This window comes from Podarcis cretensis, assembly GCF_951804945.1.
Source record: "Podarcis cretensis genome assembly, chromosome: 6".
In the NCBI taxonomy this organism is placed as follows: domain Eukaryota; kingdom Metazoa; phylum Chordata; class Lepidosauria; order Squamata; family Lacertidae; genus Podarcis; species Podarcis cretensis.
In genome coordinates this window covers 32,461,522-32,483,206 of record NC_137175.1, presented here as the reverse complement: position 1 = coordinate 32,483,206, position 21,685 = coordinate 32,461,522, and the positions used below count along the sequence as shown (strand labels likewise).

Below are 21,685 nucleotides of genomic sequence, written 5' to 3'. Positions count from 1 at the left end.
TTTAATACCAAAATAAGCATGGTAAGTAACTTTATGCTTTGCCGCACCAATTTATGGAAGCTTTCGAGGTTTTATGACTTCAAACTGATCCCTTTTCGACATAATCACCCAGAACTATCGGACCTGAATATTTCTTGTCATTAAAATAATCATTTCCAATCAAAACAATTATTTGACATGACATTTTACCCCCACCAACTTCTTCTAAAATGCTCCACACAAGCATACATGTGAACAAAAACATAAAAAAGACATGTGGCCATAGCTCAAAAACTTGACCTGATTGAGCAAAACCAATGTGATTTTTGGATTCAGCGCATCAGATTCGTCCTAAATCAACTGAAAAAACGCAGACAACAAATTTGTTGTTGACCAGTGTAATGTATACAATAAAGCAATCCTTTTGAAACAGCCCAGCAATGACAACAGAAATTAAAACAGTAAACTGAATTAGTAATCTTGGTCAGCAGTTAATATAAGGTCCCAAATAAGATTATTTACTTTATAAAGTGATTTGATAACTGGTGGGATGGTTCTATATCCTAGTTCAACAAGATACTGTGAATGATTCACATCAACCCTGGCAAAATTAGGAAGAGAGGTCAAGTCAAGTATGGATTAAGAGTCAAAATCTCAGAAATAAATCCAAAGCTGCTATAAGCAATCAATTCAGGCATTAATCACATCTACTGGTTGGGTTGCATGTTTGCATGTATGTTTTATTTTTGCATGTATGTGGTATTTTTAATGCAGCTTTTTTATTGTGGCATGCCCTTTCAAGAGCAGCAGCTTGCTCCACCATTGGAGCTTCCACAGCTATGATAGCAGAATTCTACAGCTCTGCTCAAGACCAAAGTATCAGCCATTCAGCAACATTCAGGTTGTTGCTCAGCCATTTCTACTCAAGCACACAGAAACCTCAAAGGTTCTCAGTGGCTGGGAACATTATTTAGCAGAAATTTATACAATTTGGAGGCTAACTCAAGATAATGGGATTTTCTAAATTACTGCCGTACAACTCTGGTTTTGTTAATCAGGTAATGGAAGGCGATCCCAGTCTTTTGAGATCTGCCTCTTACTCACCACATCAACAAATTTGACAAGTTCATTGAAATTTGGGTTCTCTTTGTACACTGTAATCACTTCAGATTCCACTTTCTTCCCAGCACATTCAATGATCACCTGTGGCTGGTCAACCTCAAACAAGTTCACACGCTTCAGATCTCTCAGGCCCCAAAACAAGATCTAAAAAGAGAAAGAAAGCAGAAGAGTTGACTCTTCTGGGTACTCCGTACAGGGTCCAATATCCTCCTTCTCTAAAATGGTCCTCTTCTCAAAAACCACTGAAGTACCTTTCCCAATGCCCACTCACAGATGCATTCTAGATTAACAGACCTATATGACACCCACCTACTCTCTCCTGTTCTCTGTTTGCTGCAAACTAGCCTACGGTTGCAAGCCAAACCCAGCTGAGGAACAATGGATCTTAACATGGTGATGGTGCTGGCCTGGACAGAAGGCAGGGGAGTAGGCAAATCTCTGTGCCATTTGGAGCTGATGTAGTGATTAGGCCTGGATTAGGCCTCATGTAAACACATGATGGCTGTGGCCTCAGTTAATCTCTGCCCCAGAACACCACCAGCAAGGATCCCACCAGCAGCATTTTCACTCACCCACACATTTGGTGGGCAGAACAAAGAGTTCTGTGCTATTGGAGTGACACTGGTAGAGACACCTCCATCCAATCCCTCCCACAGCCTGGTGTAAAGGGAATTTGGATTGCATTCTTAGTTACTGTGTGTCAAGCTAGATTCCTTCATTCTCTCCTCTGTTTATTTCCTTGCTGCTTTTTCACAAAATTGCGCCCAAATTGGCTCATACAACATGCTAAATGAGCAACAATTAATATGATAATTGCAATAACATATTAAGAATGATTAAAAATAACCATCATGTCAATACGTAAGGGGGAGAATCCCTATAATACTGGTGTATTTGAACAGATTAAAAACAAAATGGTTAGGTTAAATAAATCCTTTGCCAGAAGAAGAACAAATAACGTTACCTCTATACGAAACTCTTTAAGGATTGGTCGGATACCTTCAGGGATAATGAATCGTCCAGAACGGGGGTCTCCCAGATATTCTGGCTCCTTGGGTTCTACATCACTAGGCACTGATGGCTGGACAGCACAGAACAACAATTTTAAAGTCTTCTCTATAGCTATGTAGACTTAAATGCCCACCTGTCAATTTATCCACCAATTATCATCATAACCAATCCTCACTTTCTAAAGTGAAAGCTGTCAAGCCTTTCCCCTCTAATCCCAGATGTATGAGCAGCACTGGTTGTGGGTGGTCAGCAGTGAGAGATGGTCATTGGTTATATACTGAAAGGCACTTGGGCACTACCTGTCTCGTTTCAAGTCTTTCCATAAAATTCTTTCCCATCAATGCTTCAGGATCCTGCTATAAAACACAAGGCCCCTCTACTAGGAGAACATGATGAATCTGAGAACTTGGTTTTATCACAAATTCTGGTTAGTTTTAAAACAAGCCAACATCAAACCAGGAAATATGAAGCAGGCTTGTTTAACTAGCCAGAGTTTATGATAAATCACAATCCCTGGTTTACACACAAGGCAAAATTAAATTACAGTTAGGGATAAGTACATCTATCAGTGTTGGTGTATTTCTGTTTCTCCTTACTCCAATCAGTTCTCCACATTTCCATTTGCAATTTCTTTTTTTTAAAAAGTCCTCACAATAGAGATGTCCGTATGATATTTTGCCTAATATGCACATCGCTGCAAGCAAATATTACACATTTTGTATGTTAGTTTCACTAATAAATGCAGTATAATAAATACTAATACATTTTATACCAGTGTATACATTTTTGCACACATTTCTTGGCTGGAGAACTGCATTGCAAAATTTGGAGAAGGGGGAGTGTTGAAGGATGGTTGTGTTTTGGTTCATGTGGAAAGTGTGAATGCAATAGATTTGCCTTTAAATGCAAACTGAAACAGATTTCTCCCCCATCCCTAATTACAATGAAATGAAACATTGGCAAAGTCCTCCAGTACTGCACAGGATGAGGTGATGGAGCACATGTCCATGAGGTTTCACTTAAGCTCAGTCCAGCTCATCAGCACAAAACTTTACTGTTACATGAGATTTGGACCATTTTTTTTTAAATTATGAGACTATTCGCAGGTTGTTCACAACCTATTCAAGCTGCCAAACACATCCCTGTAGCCATGAGGTGGCAATGAACCCACTTACCTCTAAGTAGCCACTATAATCCAGTTCAATCAGCTCAAAGACAGCAATTAATTCCCCAGCTGCTTTGTGTCCCTTGTAAATGTCAAAAAACTGGAGAGCAGGTTTGCTGTATGGCTCATCTACCAGCTTCACCAGTGGTGTAACAAAGGCTCGGCCAAGGAACACAGGCGAGCCCTGGAGAGAAGAGGAAGCAGCTATCAGATATGGCAAGAAACATTATTTCAGGAACCCAGTTTCCCATTAGATCCAATGATGGGCATTTTACACACACTGCAGCACCCTTTGTATCTAAGAGCAATGAGCTCCCTTACCTCCTTCTTCACTGTATCACAATCCTGCCTCTGCTTTTTACTTTACTCATGGAGAAAATTCACACAACTGAGCACTGCCCAGCAAGCCTGCTGCTAGAGTGACTTAACCTCTCCCCCAACTCATTGTTTAGATTAGGAACTAGATTAGTATGCACATTCAGCCCACCCAAGTGCTTGACTAGATCAACTGTATTGGTGTAGGTTTTTCTGCAACATGCCATGTATATTATTCCTTCAACCTGCTGGTGGTTCCCAAACCATTCTGAATTGCTTCTGCAGGAAAGTGGGGTTATGGCCTATGTGAGTTCCTGGTCCCCGAGAAGCTATTGCAGCAAAATAGAAAATTACAGCCACACAAAACAGGTGAGAGTTTGTATGTTCAAACTTACAAATTTATTGTAGTCAAAGATATTGACAACAGCAATTGGAGTCTCTGTCTTCAAGTCCTCCTTCTTTCCATCGATAATGAGCTGGTCATACAGAAGTAATTCATTCCACATTGGGCTGAGTGTCTCTTCCAAGATCTGAATTAACAGAGATCAAAGCTGCTGTTTAAACAGCTCCTTTAGGACCAGGCTAGACCCATGCAATCCACAGTCATATATATCTTTCACCCAACTTACTTTTTAAAACAAAAGCTGCCCCAGGAGTCTGTGAAATTAAGTAAAGGGATGGACTGCTTAACCATTTCCCTTCCATTCTGCTTGTGGGCTTTTCATCGGTATCAGGTTGAGCAACCTGGAAACTAGTGCTGGACTAGATGGGCCATTGGTCTCATCCAACAGGACTCTTATAGTCTTTTACTATTATTACAAAAGCCTGGTGCCTGCCCCTCTCTCTGCCAAGCAGTGGCAAGAGCTCATGGGGCCACAGGCACACACACAGGGCCTGTGTCCCTTTGGAGAATGGAAGACATGGCAGAGACTGTCGTACTTTAAGAAATATGGTTTATTCACCTATTTACACCTTTAGTCTGCATGGAGGGGGTCCAGATCTTATGGCATAGTCATTCCAAGAGGCGGAGGCATAAGCTGCTTGAGGTCAGCACACTCCAAAGCTGGTTCTCCCCTCTTCTTCTTTCTTCCTCCCAGAAACACCTTGCTCCCCTCCCCCAACAGTTACCCTGGCAACCTTCCAAATCCCCATATTCAGGTCACACCTGGGGCAAGAAGTTTGTAACGTCCCTCAATGGCTCTCTATTGTTTCCTTAACAGCCCTAGCTTGGCCAGGCTACCCTTTGCAGCTTATATTTCTACTTTCATACCAAAAATAACCAAAATAACCATTTATTAATTTTATCCACATCTATAACACCATTTCCCCACTAAAACACAAACAAAAACATCTCCCTGAGCCTTTTCCCCACCTCTGTCCTGTACCATTTCAATATTTATCTGGGCTATCAAATTTGTTTACTCACAAGTCTGCTGCAAATACACTTACACATGTAGTCTGGCACTGAGTTGAAAACACCACTTTTGCAAATGGATCAGAAAGGCCATTTTCATCAGCTGGGAGAATCCCCCGAGCCTGGTACAAATGGGCTCGCAGCTGAAAGTAACTGAAGTCTGCAAAAAGCAAAATGCATCTGTCAGCTTTCCAAGATGACAGCCATGTGTGAGGTTCACACATTAGAAAGGACTTTTATGTGAATCATTGTTGTTTCCAACAAGTTTACAATGGGGCGGAATGATAAGTATATCCAACAGCATTTATGGTAATCACGAAAGAGAAACTGCTAGAACTCAAAAAAAAGCTCCACATGAACATTTCATTTTTAAAGCTCATTGGAGTCTTGTGGCACTTTGAATAACTGACTAATTTATTATGGTGATACAAACCTTCATGGACCAGGATCCACTTCAGATCCATTGAATGCTACCTTAACTAAGTTGGTAGGTATATGTTTGTGTGTGTGTGTCACACAAACATACACCTGCCAACTTAGCTAAGGTAACACACACACACACTTGAGTGATGAGGGGATGTTAGCAGTGAGCTCGCTATGGAGTCTTCCTTTAACATATCAGAGGCTGTATTTCTTCACTCTGGTATGAAATTGTTGAACAGTAACATACCAAAAAAATTCAGTTCTGTGTGGCATGAACGTATGTTGCAGGTTCTTATCTCACTACGGCGTTTGACAATAGTGGCATGTGTGATAAGGTGGAGCCGCTCTCCTAGCACTGATGTCACTGCTGTTTACTGGAATGGGATAGGATCACTGCCACCAATCAGCTGTGCCACAGCTTTGTACAACCAGCCATGATGGTTAGGGCTGATGGGAGTTGGAGTCCAACAACATCTGGCTACCCTTACATCAGAATCTTCTATCTTGCGCTAGTTTTGAGTTATGATATCTTTTCATTTCTGAAAGGACTGGGAGGTAACAAAAAGCAATATGGGCTTACCATCTCTGTTGAGCTGACTGGGTGGGATGTACGCTGGAATCCTTGTGGCCTGCACAGCCTTATCATATATTGGTTTGAACTCCTCTGGTAGCTCTGCGGTGCTGTTCTTCACATATTTAGTTACCCCAAGCCACATGTAGATTTCCAGTTTTGCAAAGATGTCACCAGTCCGTGACCCTGGAACCTTTAAGCCCCAAATAATATTTTTTTAGTTAAAATATGATGAGGGCAAGAAGTGTTGATATAGTAAAAGCATGAAATAAATTATTAGGTCTGCTTCCACACAAAGAGCAATGTTCTAAGTGTGTGTGTGGGGGGGGGGGTGTCAGACCGGGTGATAAACATGGGTCCCTTCCAAACCTATGATCCTGTGTATGTGAAGTTAGAATCTATGAGAGAAAACCTGCCATTTATGTGTAAAAAGAGGTTGCCCTGTTGCATAGGGAAAAAAGGATGGGCCTTTTCTCACCTCACCTGGCGGGATGCTATGCCACCCTAAGAGGGAGAGCAATAAGCCAAGTGGGGGTTTTGAGTGTGTGAGTTTGTGGCTGGTGCTGGAAGCTGGAGACACAGAGGCTTTATCTTGCTCTATGCTAGATCCCAAAGCTATGGCCTGGGGCTCTCCCTAGGAACCTAATGGGAGGCAAGAGCTGTGGTGCCCCTCTATCCTATGCTCGGGTTGTATATGTGTGTAAATAACACCATATATCCTAAAGATACTAGTCTCCAATGACCATTCCAATACAGTGGGTACTTCGGGTTACATACACTTCAGGTTACATACACTTCAGGTTACAGACTCCACTAACCCTGAAATAGTACCTTGGGTTAAGAACTTTGCTTCAGGATGAGAACAGAAATCGTGCTCCGGCGGCGTGGCAGCAGCAGGAGGCCCCATTAGCTAAAGTGGTGCTTCAGGTTAAGAACAGTTTCAGGTTAAGAACGGACCTCCAGAACGAATTAAGTACTTAACCCACGGTACCACTGTAGCACTGCATCAGGAATTTTAAGAAATGTTTTGTTTTGTTTTGTTTTGTTTTGTTTTGTTTTGTTTTGTTTTGTTTTGTTTTGTTTTGTTTTGTTTTGTTTTGTTTTGTTTTGTTTTGTTTTGTTTTGTTTTGTTTTGTTTTGTTTTGTTTTTATATGTGGTGGAAGCTGCTCAGAAACCCCGGCTGGGGAAACCCAGACAGATGTGAGGGGTATAAATAATCAAGTTGTTGTTGTTGTTGTTCCAAGGAAACTGAAGCATTGGTAAGTAAGTGCTGGAACCCCTGGAGTCTCTTGCTGCTTGGAGGGTCAGGTGCATGCAACAGAAATTTAATGAGCAAAAATGGTGAGCACCCACCTTGAGAAAGACCGTTTGTATCTTGGCACAGTCCTTGCCTTTCTCCTCTTCTACCACTGCATAAAGGATGTGTTGGGCAGGGATCCGAGTGTATGCGACACGCTTGTTGTTGCTAAACATCCAGATCAGGACATCAGGGATAGGACATTGGGGCTGGGGGCGGGAATGAGAGGGAAAGCTGAAATAAAACTAGCTTAATTTTTTTTTTAAGTGCAAACATTCTTTTTCCTTATCTGTGGGGGGGAAGAGTTGAGTTTTTGTTTTTTGTTTTTAAATGGAACTTTTTGTTTGAGACCGAGAAGTGAAGGAAGGTGTGATTCATGGGCGTAGGCAACAGATGTAGGGACCAGAGTGAGAGCTGAGCTTCTTCGAATTCATCTCAACCCTTGATCCTTTCATGCACCATCCATACACCTTTTGGTTTGGAAAGCATCACACTGAATTTCTCACATGCACTCATATTTCTCCCCACCCCACTACAAAAAAGGACTAGAAACCTGTTTGCTTTCTTCTTTCAAAACATAAACAGAAATTCTAAGGATTCTAGGATATTACTAGAATATCATGCTCTCTGGTGCAGTGTTTCCTTTCTCAGTTGCTTGAGCTACCCGGCTTTTAATGTATAAAGTATAGGAGCTCCCAAACCTGATTGCATTCCCACACCTGCAATTACATACCTCTTTAGCCAGGAAGCGCAGCTTTGACAAGATTATCTTTGTCTCATTTACTTTCTCCTTGACATTGGTGCGAGTCAGGCGCCTTCTTATGCGCATCCCCTGTTTTGCATATAGTATCTGAAGACAAAAAGATTACATCTTCTAACCATGAATTTAACCACACAGGGGACCAGGCTGAGAGGTCCCATCTTCTTTTTCCCTCCATCAAAAGGTGAATCCCTTCTTCTGCTCTCCCACACCTCCTTGCAAACTGCCCATAGCAGAAAATCTCCAAATTCTATAGCTCTAAGCTGTAGATTGCTGAGGAATTTGTGCTGAGAAAATTACTACTGTAATTTTAGAAATGTTTATTTCACTCAGAGAAAGGGCCTCTCTAGGTGGGATCACGTATGCCCCAATACCATCATGAGGACAAATAATAATTAATGCACAATAAAAAAGACATCTGGAGGGGCCCTGAGTTTGAACTCGAGGAATGGAGCAGTAAGGGGAGAATAGTATGGGATGGAACAGTCAAGGCAGAATGCAGCAAGGGGAAGGATGGAGGCCATGCACTGATACCAAGGGTTAAAAGGAAACAAAACAAGGAAGAGAGGCAGGATAAAGCATAAAAAAGAATAAGCCAAAGTGTTCAGAATAAGGAGGCAGTTATTCCTTGCTTGGAACTTTTTCAGGTCCTTTGATGAGTAGTTCCTTTGACAAGTAAGGTAAAGGTAAAGGTACCCCTGCCCGTACGGGCCAGTCTTGACAGACTCTGGGGTTGTGCGCCCATCTCACTTAAGAGGCCAGGGGCCAGCGCTGTCCGGAGACACTTCCGGGTCACGTGGCCAGCGTGACATCGCTGCTCTGGCGAGCCAGAGCCGCACACGGAAACGCCGTTTACCTTCCCGCTGGTAAGCGGTCCCTATTTATCTACTTGCACCCGGAGGTGCTTTCGAACTGCTAGGTTGGCAGGCGCTGGGACCGAGCAGCAGGAGCGCACCCCGCCGCAGGGATTCGAACCGCCGACCTTTCGATCGGCAAGTCCTAGGCACTGAGGCTTTAACCCACAGCGCCACCTGCGTCCCTTTGACAAGTAGACTCTACTTATTAGAGAGACACATATGTTTTCAAGTAGGACCTGGCTGCAGCCTGATTATGTGGGGTTCCTATGATTTACTTCTCCCTTGCGATATTTTTTTCAGCAAGTACAATTAGTAGCTGTAAGTGGGGGGGGGGGAGTCTCTCTATGAATAATTAATTGCTACATGAATGGATGCCAATTGGTAATCTAGATCCACCTCGCCAATGGGTTTCAAAGGTATGCACTGATCTGGGAAAACTCTGATAGCCACTGAACCTGGCAACACAATGAGGGTTCCATGTTTACATTGGGCTAGATGAAGGTCAGAGTATTTGTTGTCACATGGAACATTCAAATTCCTTTCTGCTCCTCAAGAGTGCATGCACACAGCTTGATCACATGACTTACAATGTTTTGTGGGAGAGATTTCATCCGGCAACGATCAAGGTTGTTTGGACGGGCCATGGGCTTTTTGTCCACGTTAAGAGAATACTGCCTGGAATCAGAGAAGCTGTGAGTTCTGAGCTCATGACAGTAGCACACACATACCACACAGGCTGTAGCTACACATATCACATGAAAACATGAGCTGAATACAAGGTTGGGGACGATTCCGGTTCACTCTGCATTTTGGAGTGAACTTTCCCATTTCACCTCCCTTGGACCCATGCTTGGATCAAAATGCTGACCTGTGGATTAAGCACCACAGTCAACAGCCCAAACCACACATGGGTCTGTACTGTACCTACAAGATGGTCTGAGGGTTGCCTCTTTCTCCCTTTTAGCTTCGAGGATTTGTAGTTCTTGGACTCCAGGATATTATTTCAAGATGATTGCAATTATCTGTGGCTGAGGGAGCTAAAAAGCCAGCTTTATGTGAAAAGAAATCAAATATGTAGTACTAACCTACATCCAGCTACAAACTCCTCTAGCACCTGCCGAAGCCTCTCATCTGCCTTTGATCTTGGTCTCCTCAGGAGCTTCTCCACCTCTTCTAGTCCATGTTCCTGTTACGGCAAATACAATAATGATATCAGTCCCAGAAGCAACATGTATTCTCCTGTGTTCTTGAAGTGTTCATTTATTACACTACATAATTGTGCTGAAGGGGGGAAATGATTAAAGCAAGCTGTTCTCACATGCATAAGGAGGAAGAATCCAGCTGGTCATTAACTTGTCCATGAAGTTATTCAACCCATACCTCTGGGTTTTCTCTCTGGCCAGATTTAAAAGAAAAGGGAGGTGCTTGCAGAAACCACTGGCCTAACTCACATTGCAGTTGTGGGCAATGCTTTGTAACAGCAATTAAAACAAGCCAAGAGCTAAAACAATTGGTCTACTGCCACATTGCTAAAATATTGTTATGAGTTTACTGTATGCATAGACTATACTGTATGCAGTTATCCTCCCACCCACTGGGATCCTGCAAGTGTTAAAATATAAGCCAGGCTAGCTTCCTGTGTTGAAGTGATAACCTGGATGATGAGCTATTAATGGAAACAAAGGAAAGGAGCTCTGTGTGATACGGCAAATGGGTGTGGCCCCTCCCTAGCTCATGGTTAATTTGGGGGGGAAAGTCAGAGTTGATTTGCAATGATGTAACCTAGAAGGAAAGCAGCAAGCTGGAGAAAGAGTCAGAGCAATGTTTGATTTCTGTTTCAATCCAAGGCTGCAGCTATGGGAGAAACAAGACCTTTTTGGGGGTGCAGATGCAGTGAACCCCTCCACTGAAGACTAAGGTTGTATATATGTGTAAATAAGCCATATATGATAAAGACACCACAGTCTCTGCTGTACCTCATTTCCAAAAGGAAACATAAATCCTGGGTAAGCGCCTGGAATCCCTGGAATCTCGCACCGCTCAGAGATGGGGGTGGGGAATACAAGTCAGTATAAAATCAACAGAGTTCAATAGAAAAGCTAAACGAAGCAGGGGGGAAAGATCTCCTTAAAAGATGGAAGTGCAGGGGCCATACATACTTCCTGGTGTAAGGAATTCCAAAGATAACAAAGTAAGTATCTCATATATAAGCAGCAAGGATATCATCCTTCATCAGGAACAGAGCTGAGAGTACTCTGAATCGAATCTCAATCATGCTTTTTCTCAGTCCAGTTAAGGATGTGTGGTGCAAATAAAACAAGTATATCAGGAAAAAAGTATCAGGGATTGACAGAGCCTTTAAAGGTAGAGCAATACTTTACCAAACGCTCTGCTATTTTGACAATCCAGTTGGAATTACAGAGTCTCCAGCTATAATCTTCCCAGTAGCTCCAAACATACACACAGGGCTTCTCATGCAGCATTGGCACGCAGCTGTAAGAGCTAAGAGCAGCAAACAGAGAAGTTTTACAAACCTTCTACTAATAGCTAACAACTGTCTGCATACCAGAGTTATACTCAGATATATAATATCAGTAAGGTAAAGGACCCCTGACTGGTTAAGTCCAGTCAAAGTGACTATGTCCAGTCCAGTGACTATGGGGTGCGGCACTCATCTCGCTTCAGGCCGAGGGAGCTGGCGTTTGTTTGCAGACAGCTTTCTGGGTCATGTGGCTAGCATGACTAAACCACTTCTGGCACATGGAAACGCCATTTACCTTCCCGCTGCAGCAGTACCTATTTATCTACTCGCACTGGTATGCTTTCAAACTGCTAGGTTGGCAGGAGCTGGGACAGAGCAACGGGAGCCCACCCTGTCGCATGGATTTGAACTGCCAACCTTCTGATCAGCAAGCCCAAGAGGCTCAGTGGTTTAAACCACAGTACCACCCACTCCCTAATATCAGTAGGGGTGGCTTTACAGGATAAAGAACTGCTTTTCCCTTGGTGTTTTCTTTTTTTTTTTTTAAAGCAGTGCCAAAGTACAGAAATATAGAAAACTGTGTTTCTGCTACACAAATTTGACATAGATGAAAATCCTTTCCACTTTCCCATGCTAAAACTAGATTGTAGCATTGAACAGTTCCTTGGTGGATAATAATAATTAAAAGGCTTTCCTGATCAGAAGGGCTTATAAAGTTCTTTGCAATAAGGAAGTTTGGGGAAACATTTGGGGGGGCAAAACTTGCGAGTGTGTTCCTGTCCCCTTATAGTTTTGCACTCAGGTGTTCAGACAAATGCCTCAACATAATTTTTTGAATGTATTACATTAGAAATGAATGAATGAACATGAAGACACAAACAGGGCTAAAAGTATGAAGAGTAATTACTTGTCATATTCAGTGGGTTCAGGTCTTTGGTTCTCAGTCATAGATTTATCAAGCAAAGGTGTACTTGGTGCTATGACTTCAATATCCAGCTCATCATCTGAACTGGTTTCCAACAAAGGTTGCTTGTCTTCACTCTTTTCTCCCTTCTCATCTTTCTTGGAAATTTTGGTCATCACTTCTTCAGCTTTGCCATAGTTCCCTTGAAGATGAGTATAGTTATTCTTTATTCTCATTAACATTTCATATTTATAATGTTATATAATTATAAAAATAAATTTATAATATTATAAATATCTCTGGAGCATTAACAACTTGTGTTCATAACATGCATGCTCTAGTATATTATAATCTATGGTCTGAGTTAGAGAGCCGGGAGAAATTCAAATCAGTTTGTATTAAAAGCCAAACCTATCAAATTCACACTGATGAGAACCAAAGCACAGCTTTCCTTAAAAATTCTTATTTCTCTGAGTTTTGCAATGCAGTTCTCCAACCAAAAATGCATATATTGGGAAAAACTGCATAAAAATTAAGATTTTAGTGAAAGTAGCATGCATTATGTTAGGGGAATATATATTTTTTGGAAAAAAAATGTACATTAAAACGGCTTAGAAAGATGTGTTTATCAGGATAAATTCACATGAAAATACTGATGAATTCCCATGAGGATTTTAAAAATAAATAAACAAATAAGTCTGCAAATTGCTGCAAAATGTGGTTAGATTAATAATTATGGAAAAATTAGAAACTGAGAAAACTCAAACTGACAGTTCCTTCCATCCCTCAGCTGAGTAAAAGCAATGAGTTCCCATTTTCCTAGACTGTTCTCTTGCTTGTACTTACAGTGAACAAACACCTACATGGGTAACCAAAAGCTTCCACTTTCTCAGGTGCTTTAAGAGCAATGACAGTGAAGGCAGAGGCAAACAGGGCCAACTACATGTGGAGATAATCCACTGGGGGCATTTTCCAAGCCATTTTGCGAGTGCTAATCCTTAAGCAAAATGTGCCAGGCTGCAAACCTGGCCAATTTCACTGTGGCCTATTGCAGACAAGGCTGTATATTTGGTGTAGTTGCAGAGCTAAGCGTACAAGGTAGTCACAAAGAGAGGGGCATTTATATAAGAGAATACGAGAATAGAAAGCATGAGAGAGAAACAAAAAAGGAGACGCATTGGGAAGAAACTGCTTTAAAGTGAACACAAGTCTATGTCAAATTTACCTATGGAGATCTCAAACTTCACAGGCTTGCTACCTACTGCTGGCTCCATCATAGTCACCTCAAAGAAGGAGGCAAAGAGAAGGAATTCTTCTTTCACTCCCAGGGCATTCTGAACAACAACAATGAAATATAGTTTCGAGACAGCCTAGGTATACAATATTGACCTCCTCAAATAATGATTCAGAAAACTAACTTGCGGAAAATTCCAAGTACTGATTTGTGATGGCTGCTAAACATTGACACCAATTCAGGCTTCACACATCTATTGCTTGTATTGCAGGTTTATTCATGGCCTATTCATAGCCCCTTTGGGCTGGGCTCTAAAGAGAGACCCGTAGTAGGGTTTCTCCTCGTCCAAGAGAAGGCTGGGTGGGGAAAACTGGAAGCTGTTTTCTAACTGAAGAGTCAGGGCAAAGTTAATTCACTGTGTCTTAATACAGCACACTTAATACAAATGCCACCCAAGACAAACAAGGGCAAACAGCTGTGAGGTTCCATAGGTGATTAGATTAATGACTGGCTGGCTCAGCTTGGTTTCTATTTTACAGGTCAGTATATGGATGATATCATCTTGGGAGAAGGATGTGAATATTGGAGAAATAAGTCAACCACTTTATCTAGAGTTCTAAGTGCAAAAGAATACTCATGCATAAGTCGATGCATTAGATGATCTGTCTTCCTTATATGTAAAGGATGCAAGTGCCTGTGAAGGCCAGAATATTATGGGACCCATATGACACTTTCTTTTGTTCAGGGGACTTAAGCAGCAACTAGTGGTAGCTACAGACACACAAAGCAACAGAGGCATGTATCCTGCCCTTAGTCCCATTAACCCCACATCTGAAATCTGTCATACAAGACAGCTCAGTTGTTTGTTTGATCCAAAAGTAGGGTTGCCACCCATCCCTTAAAATATGGGTTTGTCCCATTTTGGGGGCACAGAGTCCCTTGCCTGTTTGTCCGCCCATTTGTCCAATTTTTGAAGTCATCATCCTCCATGAAAAAATAAAATCGTCATTTGCTCACTCCCCCTAACTTGCTTGTTTGGTGCAGCCTAAATGCTAGGCATCTCAGAAGCTGAGCCTGCCCTCTGGTTAATTGACATTCCAGACTCAAGCCAATGGCTCAAAGAGAATGAGGGAAACGTTTGCTGGAGCCTAAGTCTATAGTTTCAAAGGTCCATAGCTGTTTTGATTAAAAGAAAAAAGAAAAAACTTCCTTGGAACTGTAAGTCAGGCAGCCTACTATATTTACTTATTTCATAAAATGTTATTAGATTTGCAGCCAGATCAGGAAGGGAAGGCTCTATGACATGGGTGTGGTGCTTTTCTCATTTCATTTGCCCTTTTCGCTATGATAGAGCAGGTCAGAGCTCTTTGTCCTTATCTATATAATTCTGTTGTATAATCACCATCTCTACCTGCTCACTGTTCCAATTGCAAACACTGTATGAATTGTAAAGTGCTGCATAGTTACTGTAAAAGCACATGTGTACCAAACACTTTCCTTTCTTCCACAGAGTCTAAGGGGAGCGTTATCTGCTAGATCAGGGACCTTTGGTCCTTCAGATGTTGTTGAACTGTCATTGACTATGCTGGCTAGAGTGGCTTTGAGCTGGAGTCAAACATCTGGAGGGGCAACATATTTGCTTAAGCGTCTTGAAACAATTTATCACAACTCTTTAAATTTGAAATGTGAAAGAGATGCTTACAATTTCAAGATTTCAGAATTCCAGCTTAGTACCTACCTTGCAACATAGTACATTTGTCTTACATAGTGCCTTTGTAACAGACAATTATATTACTTTTGTAGCTGTCCAGGAAACGTTTCATCTCTATTCTGGAATTAACATATATGTGTGTATAGAAGAAGGCAATGCACACAGCCAGAGCTTTGCTGTAAGATCTAAATATGAGACTTACCTCTGGGAGAGGATGGAGGTCCTCTACCTCCACGATCACCTCACTTGGCTGGTCAGACTCCTCCAGGACGTCACCCTCAGCTTGGCTTCGTTGCTGCTCTTTGACAGAAGCTTTGGATTTCTCCTTGGCCTTTTTGCTCTTTTTCTTCAGCTTCAGCTTACTTAGGGCACCTTTGAGAGCTTCCACAGGCTTTTTCTCTGCTGCCTGGATAGTGCTAAAGATCTCCACACTAATGGCCATGAGAAGACGCCCACGATAGAATATGCCTTCACCCAGACCTTCATTGAGATCTTTGTGCACATCTCGCAGGGCAGAATTCTTGGGTGATCCATATAAATTCACCCAGGTTGGGCCAAAGGTGGGATTAAAGCCTGTGGGAAAAGACATTTCTGAGTTTGGTTCAGAATTTCACACATGTCATTCCCCAATATGAAGCAGAGCAGAGCAGAGACTCTTGGTGACCCTCCTAGATACTGGCTATAACCAAACAGAATTCAGCAGGAATGACTGTGGCCATATCCCATGGATTGCCTACATACCATACACGTAAAGCACACACACCCAAATTTTGGAAACTGTACAGTGGTGCCCCGCAAGACAAAAGCCTCGCAAGACGAAAAACTGGCTAGATGAAAGGGTTTTCCGTCTTTTGAGGTGCTTCGCAAGATGAATTTCCCTATGGGCTTGCTTCGCAAGACGAAACGTCGGGCGAGTTCTTGCGAGTTTTTTCCCTTTCCCCCCCTTTTTCTAAGCCGCTAAGCCGCTAATAGCCGCTAAGCCGCTAAACCGCTAATAGCGCTAATCCGCTAAGCCGCTAATAGCCGTGCTTCGCAAGACGAAAAAACCGCAAGACGAAGAGACTCGCGGAATGAATTAATTTCGTCTTGTGCGGCACCACTGTAGTTTGTTAAGGGTGCTGGGAATTGCAGTTCTGTGGGGGGTAAACTATAGTTCCCATGATTATTTGCGGGTATATGCTTTAAAAGTGCTCTAACTGTATTGTGTACATGCAGCCTTAGATTTGGGTGCCCATCAGATCTCCCCTACTTGTGCTTCTACACACACAGAGATGGACATATTTGCATACCCGGCCAGCTGAGCTGTAGTACATAAATTAATATTTATTATATGCTTGTATGTATTCCATCCTTCAAATATATTCCCCGGACAGAGAAGAATATAAGATTAAAGATATAATCAAAATATTTAAAAACAAAAAACCCCACTCCAGACCAATCGGCAATGAGTGAAAGAATCATTTGAACATTCAGAAGTGCCTGCTGCTCTGAGGGGGCTCACCATTTCTGCCAGGATCAGATATTTGCTGCAGATCAATAAAGTGTGTGGCAAGGGCAACATCTCCAATGTTGGCATCATCCAACATTTGGACTTTTATTTTTCTGACAAGAGGCGGGAACATTTCAATGAAGCTGATCTGTTCGTTCCACACTGGTTCTGTGGTACTGCTTTCAACTGAAGTTTCTCCCTGAACCAAAGAAATGAATCAAAATTGCACGCAAGGGAAAACAGTAGAAGTTTCCACTTTGAAACAACACAACATTAATTTTCCATTCATAATAACGTGTGGACATCCAATGAGGTGAATGTTGTAAGATTCAGGACAGATTTTTGAAAGCACTTCTTCACACAGCACATATTTAAACTATGGAACTTACTCCAACAGGAAGTAGTGATGGCCACCAACTTGGATGGTTAAAAAAAGGATTAGGCGAAGTAATGGAGGAGAAGGCTATCTCTCTAATCAGTTTTCTAATCAGCTTCCTACATTCTTAGTACATACCCTCTCTCTATTATGATTCATTAGAAAAGCATTTGTTCAAGTTACATAGACTGGACTGTTGCGAGCCACAGAACAATGAACCAAACATTTCACAGAAATCAGTTGCTCAAGCTTAAACTTACCTGCTGACCAGAAAAAACAACTTGCACATATGGATCAATGAAGACTTTCTTCTCACCCACAATCTTTGAAAAACCACCCATGATTCCTGCACTCATGCTGGGCAGACCCTCTGCCTTGTACATTTTGATGCAGAATTTCGCCCATGGCCTTTCAGCTGGGACTCTTTTAGGCAGCAGCAAGTTCCTGAAAGGAATATATTTGAGTTCTAAATAGTGTTCACAGCTCCTAGAAAACCAGAGGCTAACTAAAATTGAAGGAAAGGAGATCACTGAATCAGAACAATGGCCAATTCCATCAGTTCTCTAATCTTGAATAACATTAGCTATCAATCCATTGCCAATCCTTTGGGAGAACACACTACATACCTCTCCATAACACAAACTTACTTTTCAATGTCTTCATTCTGACTTGTTGAGGTAGTGGGAAGGGAACTCATTACATCCCCCCGTGCAATGACAGAAATGTTGCATTTCACAAAGCCTTTGACTCCTGCCCTGGTGTCCTTGGGGTCATGAATAACAGCCCACTTCTGGTAAAATCTGTGATCTAAAAATGACATAAAGAGAGAATATCTGATTTACAATTTTCTTGGATCCAATACATATTATGATGACAACTTCCATCACACGTTCAAAGCCTCAGAGAAAAGCCAGCAGAGTTGTATTATCCTCACAAAGTACCAGGGAAGACACTTAGCAAGCAAAAATCAATATCCATTCCCTGAAACCAACAGAGCTCTGCAGATTTACGGGTGGTTATGCACAGGAAATATGAGCTTTACTGAGGTCTTTCCATGGGCACGGTAGAAATTCCATGGAGCTTTCAGTTTTGATGAGGCAACACTTTGCACAATAAGGCTCATATATCCCCTGAAGAGTCAGAATCCTGGCCAAGAGGGCTGTAGAGGGTTCAGAATCATGAGCGCTGGAGGCAGAGCCAAGCTAGCTCTACCGTAGAGCAAAGTAAGATTGGCTGTCACAGACAACAAATGCTGCATACACTCCAACATTTCTCTGATGAAAATAGGGACATTCCATTCCATGATGATAACCTGGGCAGCTTCCGACATATAAAAATAATATTAAAACATTAAAAAAAATCCCTACACAGGATTGCCTTCAGACCGCTTGGGGGTTGAATAACTCCATTCGCTCCAATGCAAATAGGGACAACCTAAGGAAAAGTTGGACATTCTGGGATCAAATCAGAAACCAGGGTGGCTTGTCTAAATCAGGGACATCGCTGGAAAATAGGGACACTTGGAGGGTCTGTTGCTGGCAAGAGGCAACAAGATGTTGGAGGTCAGAGTTGTGTGAGCTATGCAGCCCTGCACCCTCCTCCCCACTTGCAAGTCTGCTACCCTTCACCAATGTTCAAGGAAGATTCAGCTGCCGCCAGTCTGGTTGCCTTTTGTACATGGAATAGGGAAAGGCACAATGTTATCCTTAGTTTTCAGCAAAAATGTATTGGGGCTGCCTTGACTAGGCAGATGAAAACCCATTTTACTTAATTGTAAATTGTAAATTGTAAATTCATTACTTAATTGTAAATTATGTTGTTGTGAAAGAAAGAGTTCAAAATAGACCATAATGCAAGGGCAACTCATATCATAGGCTCAAAGCAGATAATGGAAAAGGAAATCAAGAATCACTTCTAAGTACTGTACCTGGCTGGTTGTATATAGTCGCTAGATCAACCTTGAATATCCCTATGAGTGCACCTAAGAATCGGATCTTCTTTGAATGGAAGACCTGCGCAGTAATACAAACCACTTTCTCAGTATTGTCAAAAGGTGTGCAGAACGTGTTTAATGCTACAGTAGTAGCCCTCTATCAGCAGTGGTGGAGGGAACTGAGCTAATAGAATTGTTCGGTGGTTCCAAAGGATAGGGGGAGTGGCAAAAAAATGGCCAAGTTAAACTGTACTATATGAAACAGAGACAAGTTTAAAAGATGAGGGGTGTATTTCAATGTTGTCAGTCTTCGCTAATCTTGTGTTATAAGTCTACAAATAAATTGTAAAGCTATTTTTATCAACAATGGTATAATTTGTCTGGTGCTTCTTTTCAATTTAGAAGTTTAATCAAATTATTTTTCCTTCTGACAATGTCAGGAAGTTAAATATTAATAAAGTATTTGAAACAGAGTGTGGAACACATATGTATGTCGTTTATAAAAGCAGCCTCTATTTCAGCATTCCAGAGGACAGATACGAGGCATCGTCACACAGATGATCAAACCGTCCCATGGAGATGTTGCAAGGTTGGGATGTTGCAAGGATTTTACAAGGCAACCAGCTCATCTCTTCCACCCAATATAGAATGCATTAGAAAACTGTTTCCTAGGTACTTAGAATTCCTACCTCCTAGGACCAAGGCAGCCCAGTATAGCTGAGGTTCAGATTACTTTAGCTGCTCCTTCAAATTTCTCCTAGAACACACCATTTTCACTGGACATTTGGCTTAACCCATGAATCCTCATTTTCAGCCATAACAAAACTTTGGTGCACATAATTACATTTTATCTCATTTGTCCCTCTCCCACCCCTTTGTTTCTTGTCTCTCGCACTTCTAGATTGCATGCTCATTGCAGGGAGGGACCTCTCTGATCCTCCTGCAAAGTGCCACCTACACTTAAGGCACTATAAAATATCATGAACAAAAATAGTACAGTAATGCCTACATTGGTTTGGATTGTAATGGTTTCCACTGAGGCAGTCATTCTTATGAAACTAAGAATCAGCAAAACTTTGGAAAAAGAGGAAGGAAACCTAAAGCAGAGGCATGGCTTAGTATCCCACCTATTTTGTTATGGTTCTTAGCACCCATGTTGCTATGCAATAGGCTCATGTTAGCTCTCTCCCCATAACAGTGACCCACAATGGCTGATACTTACAGAAATCTCTATGAGTCTGTGGAACAAAACATCTCTCGGTTCATGGAATTCAAATGTAAAATACTGGAAGGGAAAGGTGAAGAATTCTGACTCATGAGTGCTATCATATTCCAAGGACCACAGTTGTGCCCCCCCATGAGATGCTTTCTTTAAAGCAGGGGTCATCAAACTTTTTCATCCCATGTGCAAATTTGCAAACTGGGGAAGCTGCCATGAGCAACACGCAAGCACTGCAACCATCCGCATACTGAAGCCATTCACACCTGCGCACTTTACAGCCACACATATATGCACACATGGCATAAGGTAAAGGGACCCCTGACCGTTAGGTCCAGTCGTGGACGACTCTGGGGTTGTGGCTCTCATCTCACTTTACTGGCCGAGGGAGCCAGCATACAGCTTCTGGGTCATGTGGCCAGCATGACTAAGCCGCTTCTGGTGAACCAGAGCAGCGCACGGAAACACCGTTTACCTTCCCGCCGGAGCAGTACCTATTTATCTGCTTGCACTGTGTGCTTTCGAACTGCTAGGTTGGCAGGAGCAGGGACCGAGCAAAGGGAGCTCACCCTGTCACGGGGATTCAAACCACCGACCTTCTGTTTAACCCACAGCGCCACATGGCATACACACATGCATTTGCTGCAATCTTGCACACACCAGTCACAACAATGTGCATACCAGCAATTAGGCTTGACAAAAGTGTTTTTGCTTCCCGCCCCCCTCCAAGTCTAACTGAAGGCAGAAGGTGGTATTCCTGGAGAAGACACCCTTCCCTCCCCAACTGCAACCCCTCCATCATCCCTCTTCCATTGTAATTAGCCCTGGGGAGAAACATTCCATTGTAGTCAACAGAGGACCTCTTGTGTGGGAGGCATTTTGAGTCAGGAGGCTCACAAGTGGAGGGCGGTCACCATTAACTCACCCTTCCCTATTTGAGACCCCCCTGCTGAGAATGTTCCCCACCCCCATAGTTAGGCTTCATTGAAACTTTTTGGCTACAATAAGTTTGGCAGCCACTTCTCTAAACTTTTGAACCCATACCCAGCCCACCTCACTGAACCCTTCCCTCCATCCATCAGTTGACATTGCCCAGTGAAGAGAGCTGATTGACAAGTGGTTATGGTTTGGGGGGAAAAGGCCTCACAGGGAAAACTGGACGTGGCAGGGCAAGATTCGTCCATAGGCCAGAGGTTCCCCACTCATGCTCTACAGAGGTGCATAAGCGTAGGACTTTCTCATGTGTTGCGAAATTTCTGTAGAGAAAGCACTCTCCCGAAGGAATAAATGGTTGACCCACATGCTGATAATCCAATAGGTGATCATGAACACAGGATAATTTGATTTATATACTCCTGGCCTCCACGTGCTAGTAGGCTGCAGCAAAATTTTAGCAACTGTACACAGAACCATTACTCAAGT

General features: G+C 42.4%; 1 protein-coding gene across 2 annotated transcripts in view; it reads right to left on the bottom strand.

Moving 5' to 3' along the window:
- Positions 1–21,685, bottom strand: part of LOC307217514 (fer-1-like protein 4) — a 63,880-nt gene that overhangs the window by 29,440 nt on the left and 12,755 nt on the right. For both annotated transcript variants that reach the window (XM_079978796.1, XM_079978795.1), the window contains exons 10-28: positions 20,267–20,329; positions 19,039–19,123; positions 17,759–17,918; positions 17,372–17,555; positions 16,748–16,934; positions 15,449–15,819; positions 13,527–13,635; positions 12,305–12,503; positions 11,297–11,417; positions 10,001–10,101; positions 9,503–9,590; positions 8,032–8,148; positions 7,355–7,507; positions 6,010–6,193; positions 5,042–5,166; positions 3,988–4,122; positions 3,288–3,461; positions 2,066–2,182; positions 1,084–1,245 (exon numbers count right to left, since the gene is read on the bottom strand). In XM_079978796.1, coding sequence (XP_079834922.1) covers positions 1,084–1,245; positions 2,066–2,182; positions 3,288–3,461; positions 3,988–4,122; positions 5,042–5,166; positions 6,010–6,193; positions 7,355–7,507; positions 8,032–8,148; positions 9,503–9,590; positions 10,001–10,101; positions 11,297–11,417; positions 12,305–12,503; positions 13,527–13,635; positions 15,449–15,819; positions 16,748–16,934; positions 17,372–17,555; positions 17,759–17,918; positions 19,039–19,123; positions 20,267–20,329 — 2,835 coding nt within the window. The remainder of the gene's footprint in view (positions 1–1,083; positions 1,246–2,065; positions 2,183–3,287; positions 3,462–3,987; positions 4,123–5,041; positions 5,167–6,009; positions 6,194–7,354; positions 7,508–8,031; positions 8,149–9,502; positions 9,591–10,000; positions 10,102–11,296; positions 11,418–12,304; positions 12,504–13,526; positions 13,636–15,448; positions 15,820–16,747; positions 16,935–17,371; positions 17,556–17,758; positions 17,919–19,038; positions 19,124–20,266; positions 20,330–21,685) is intronic.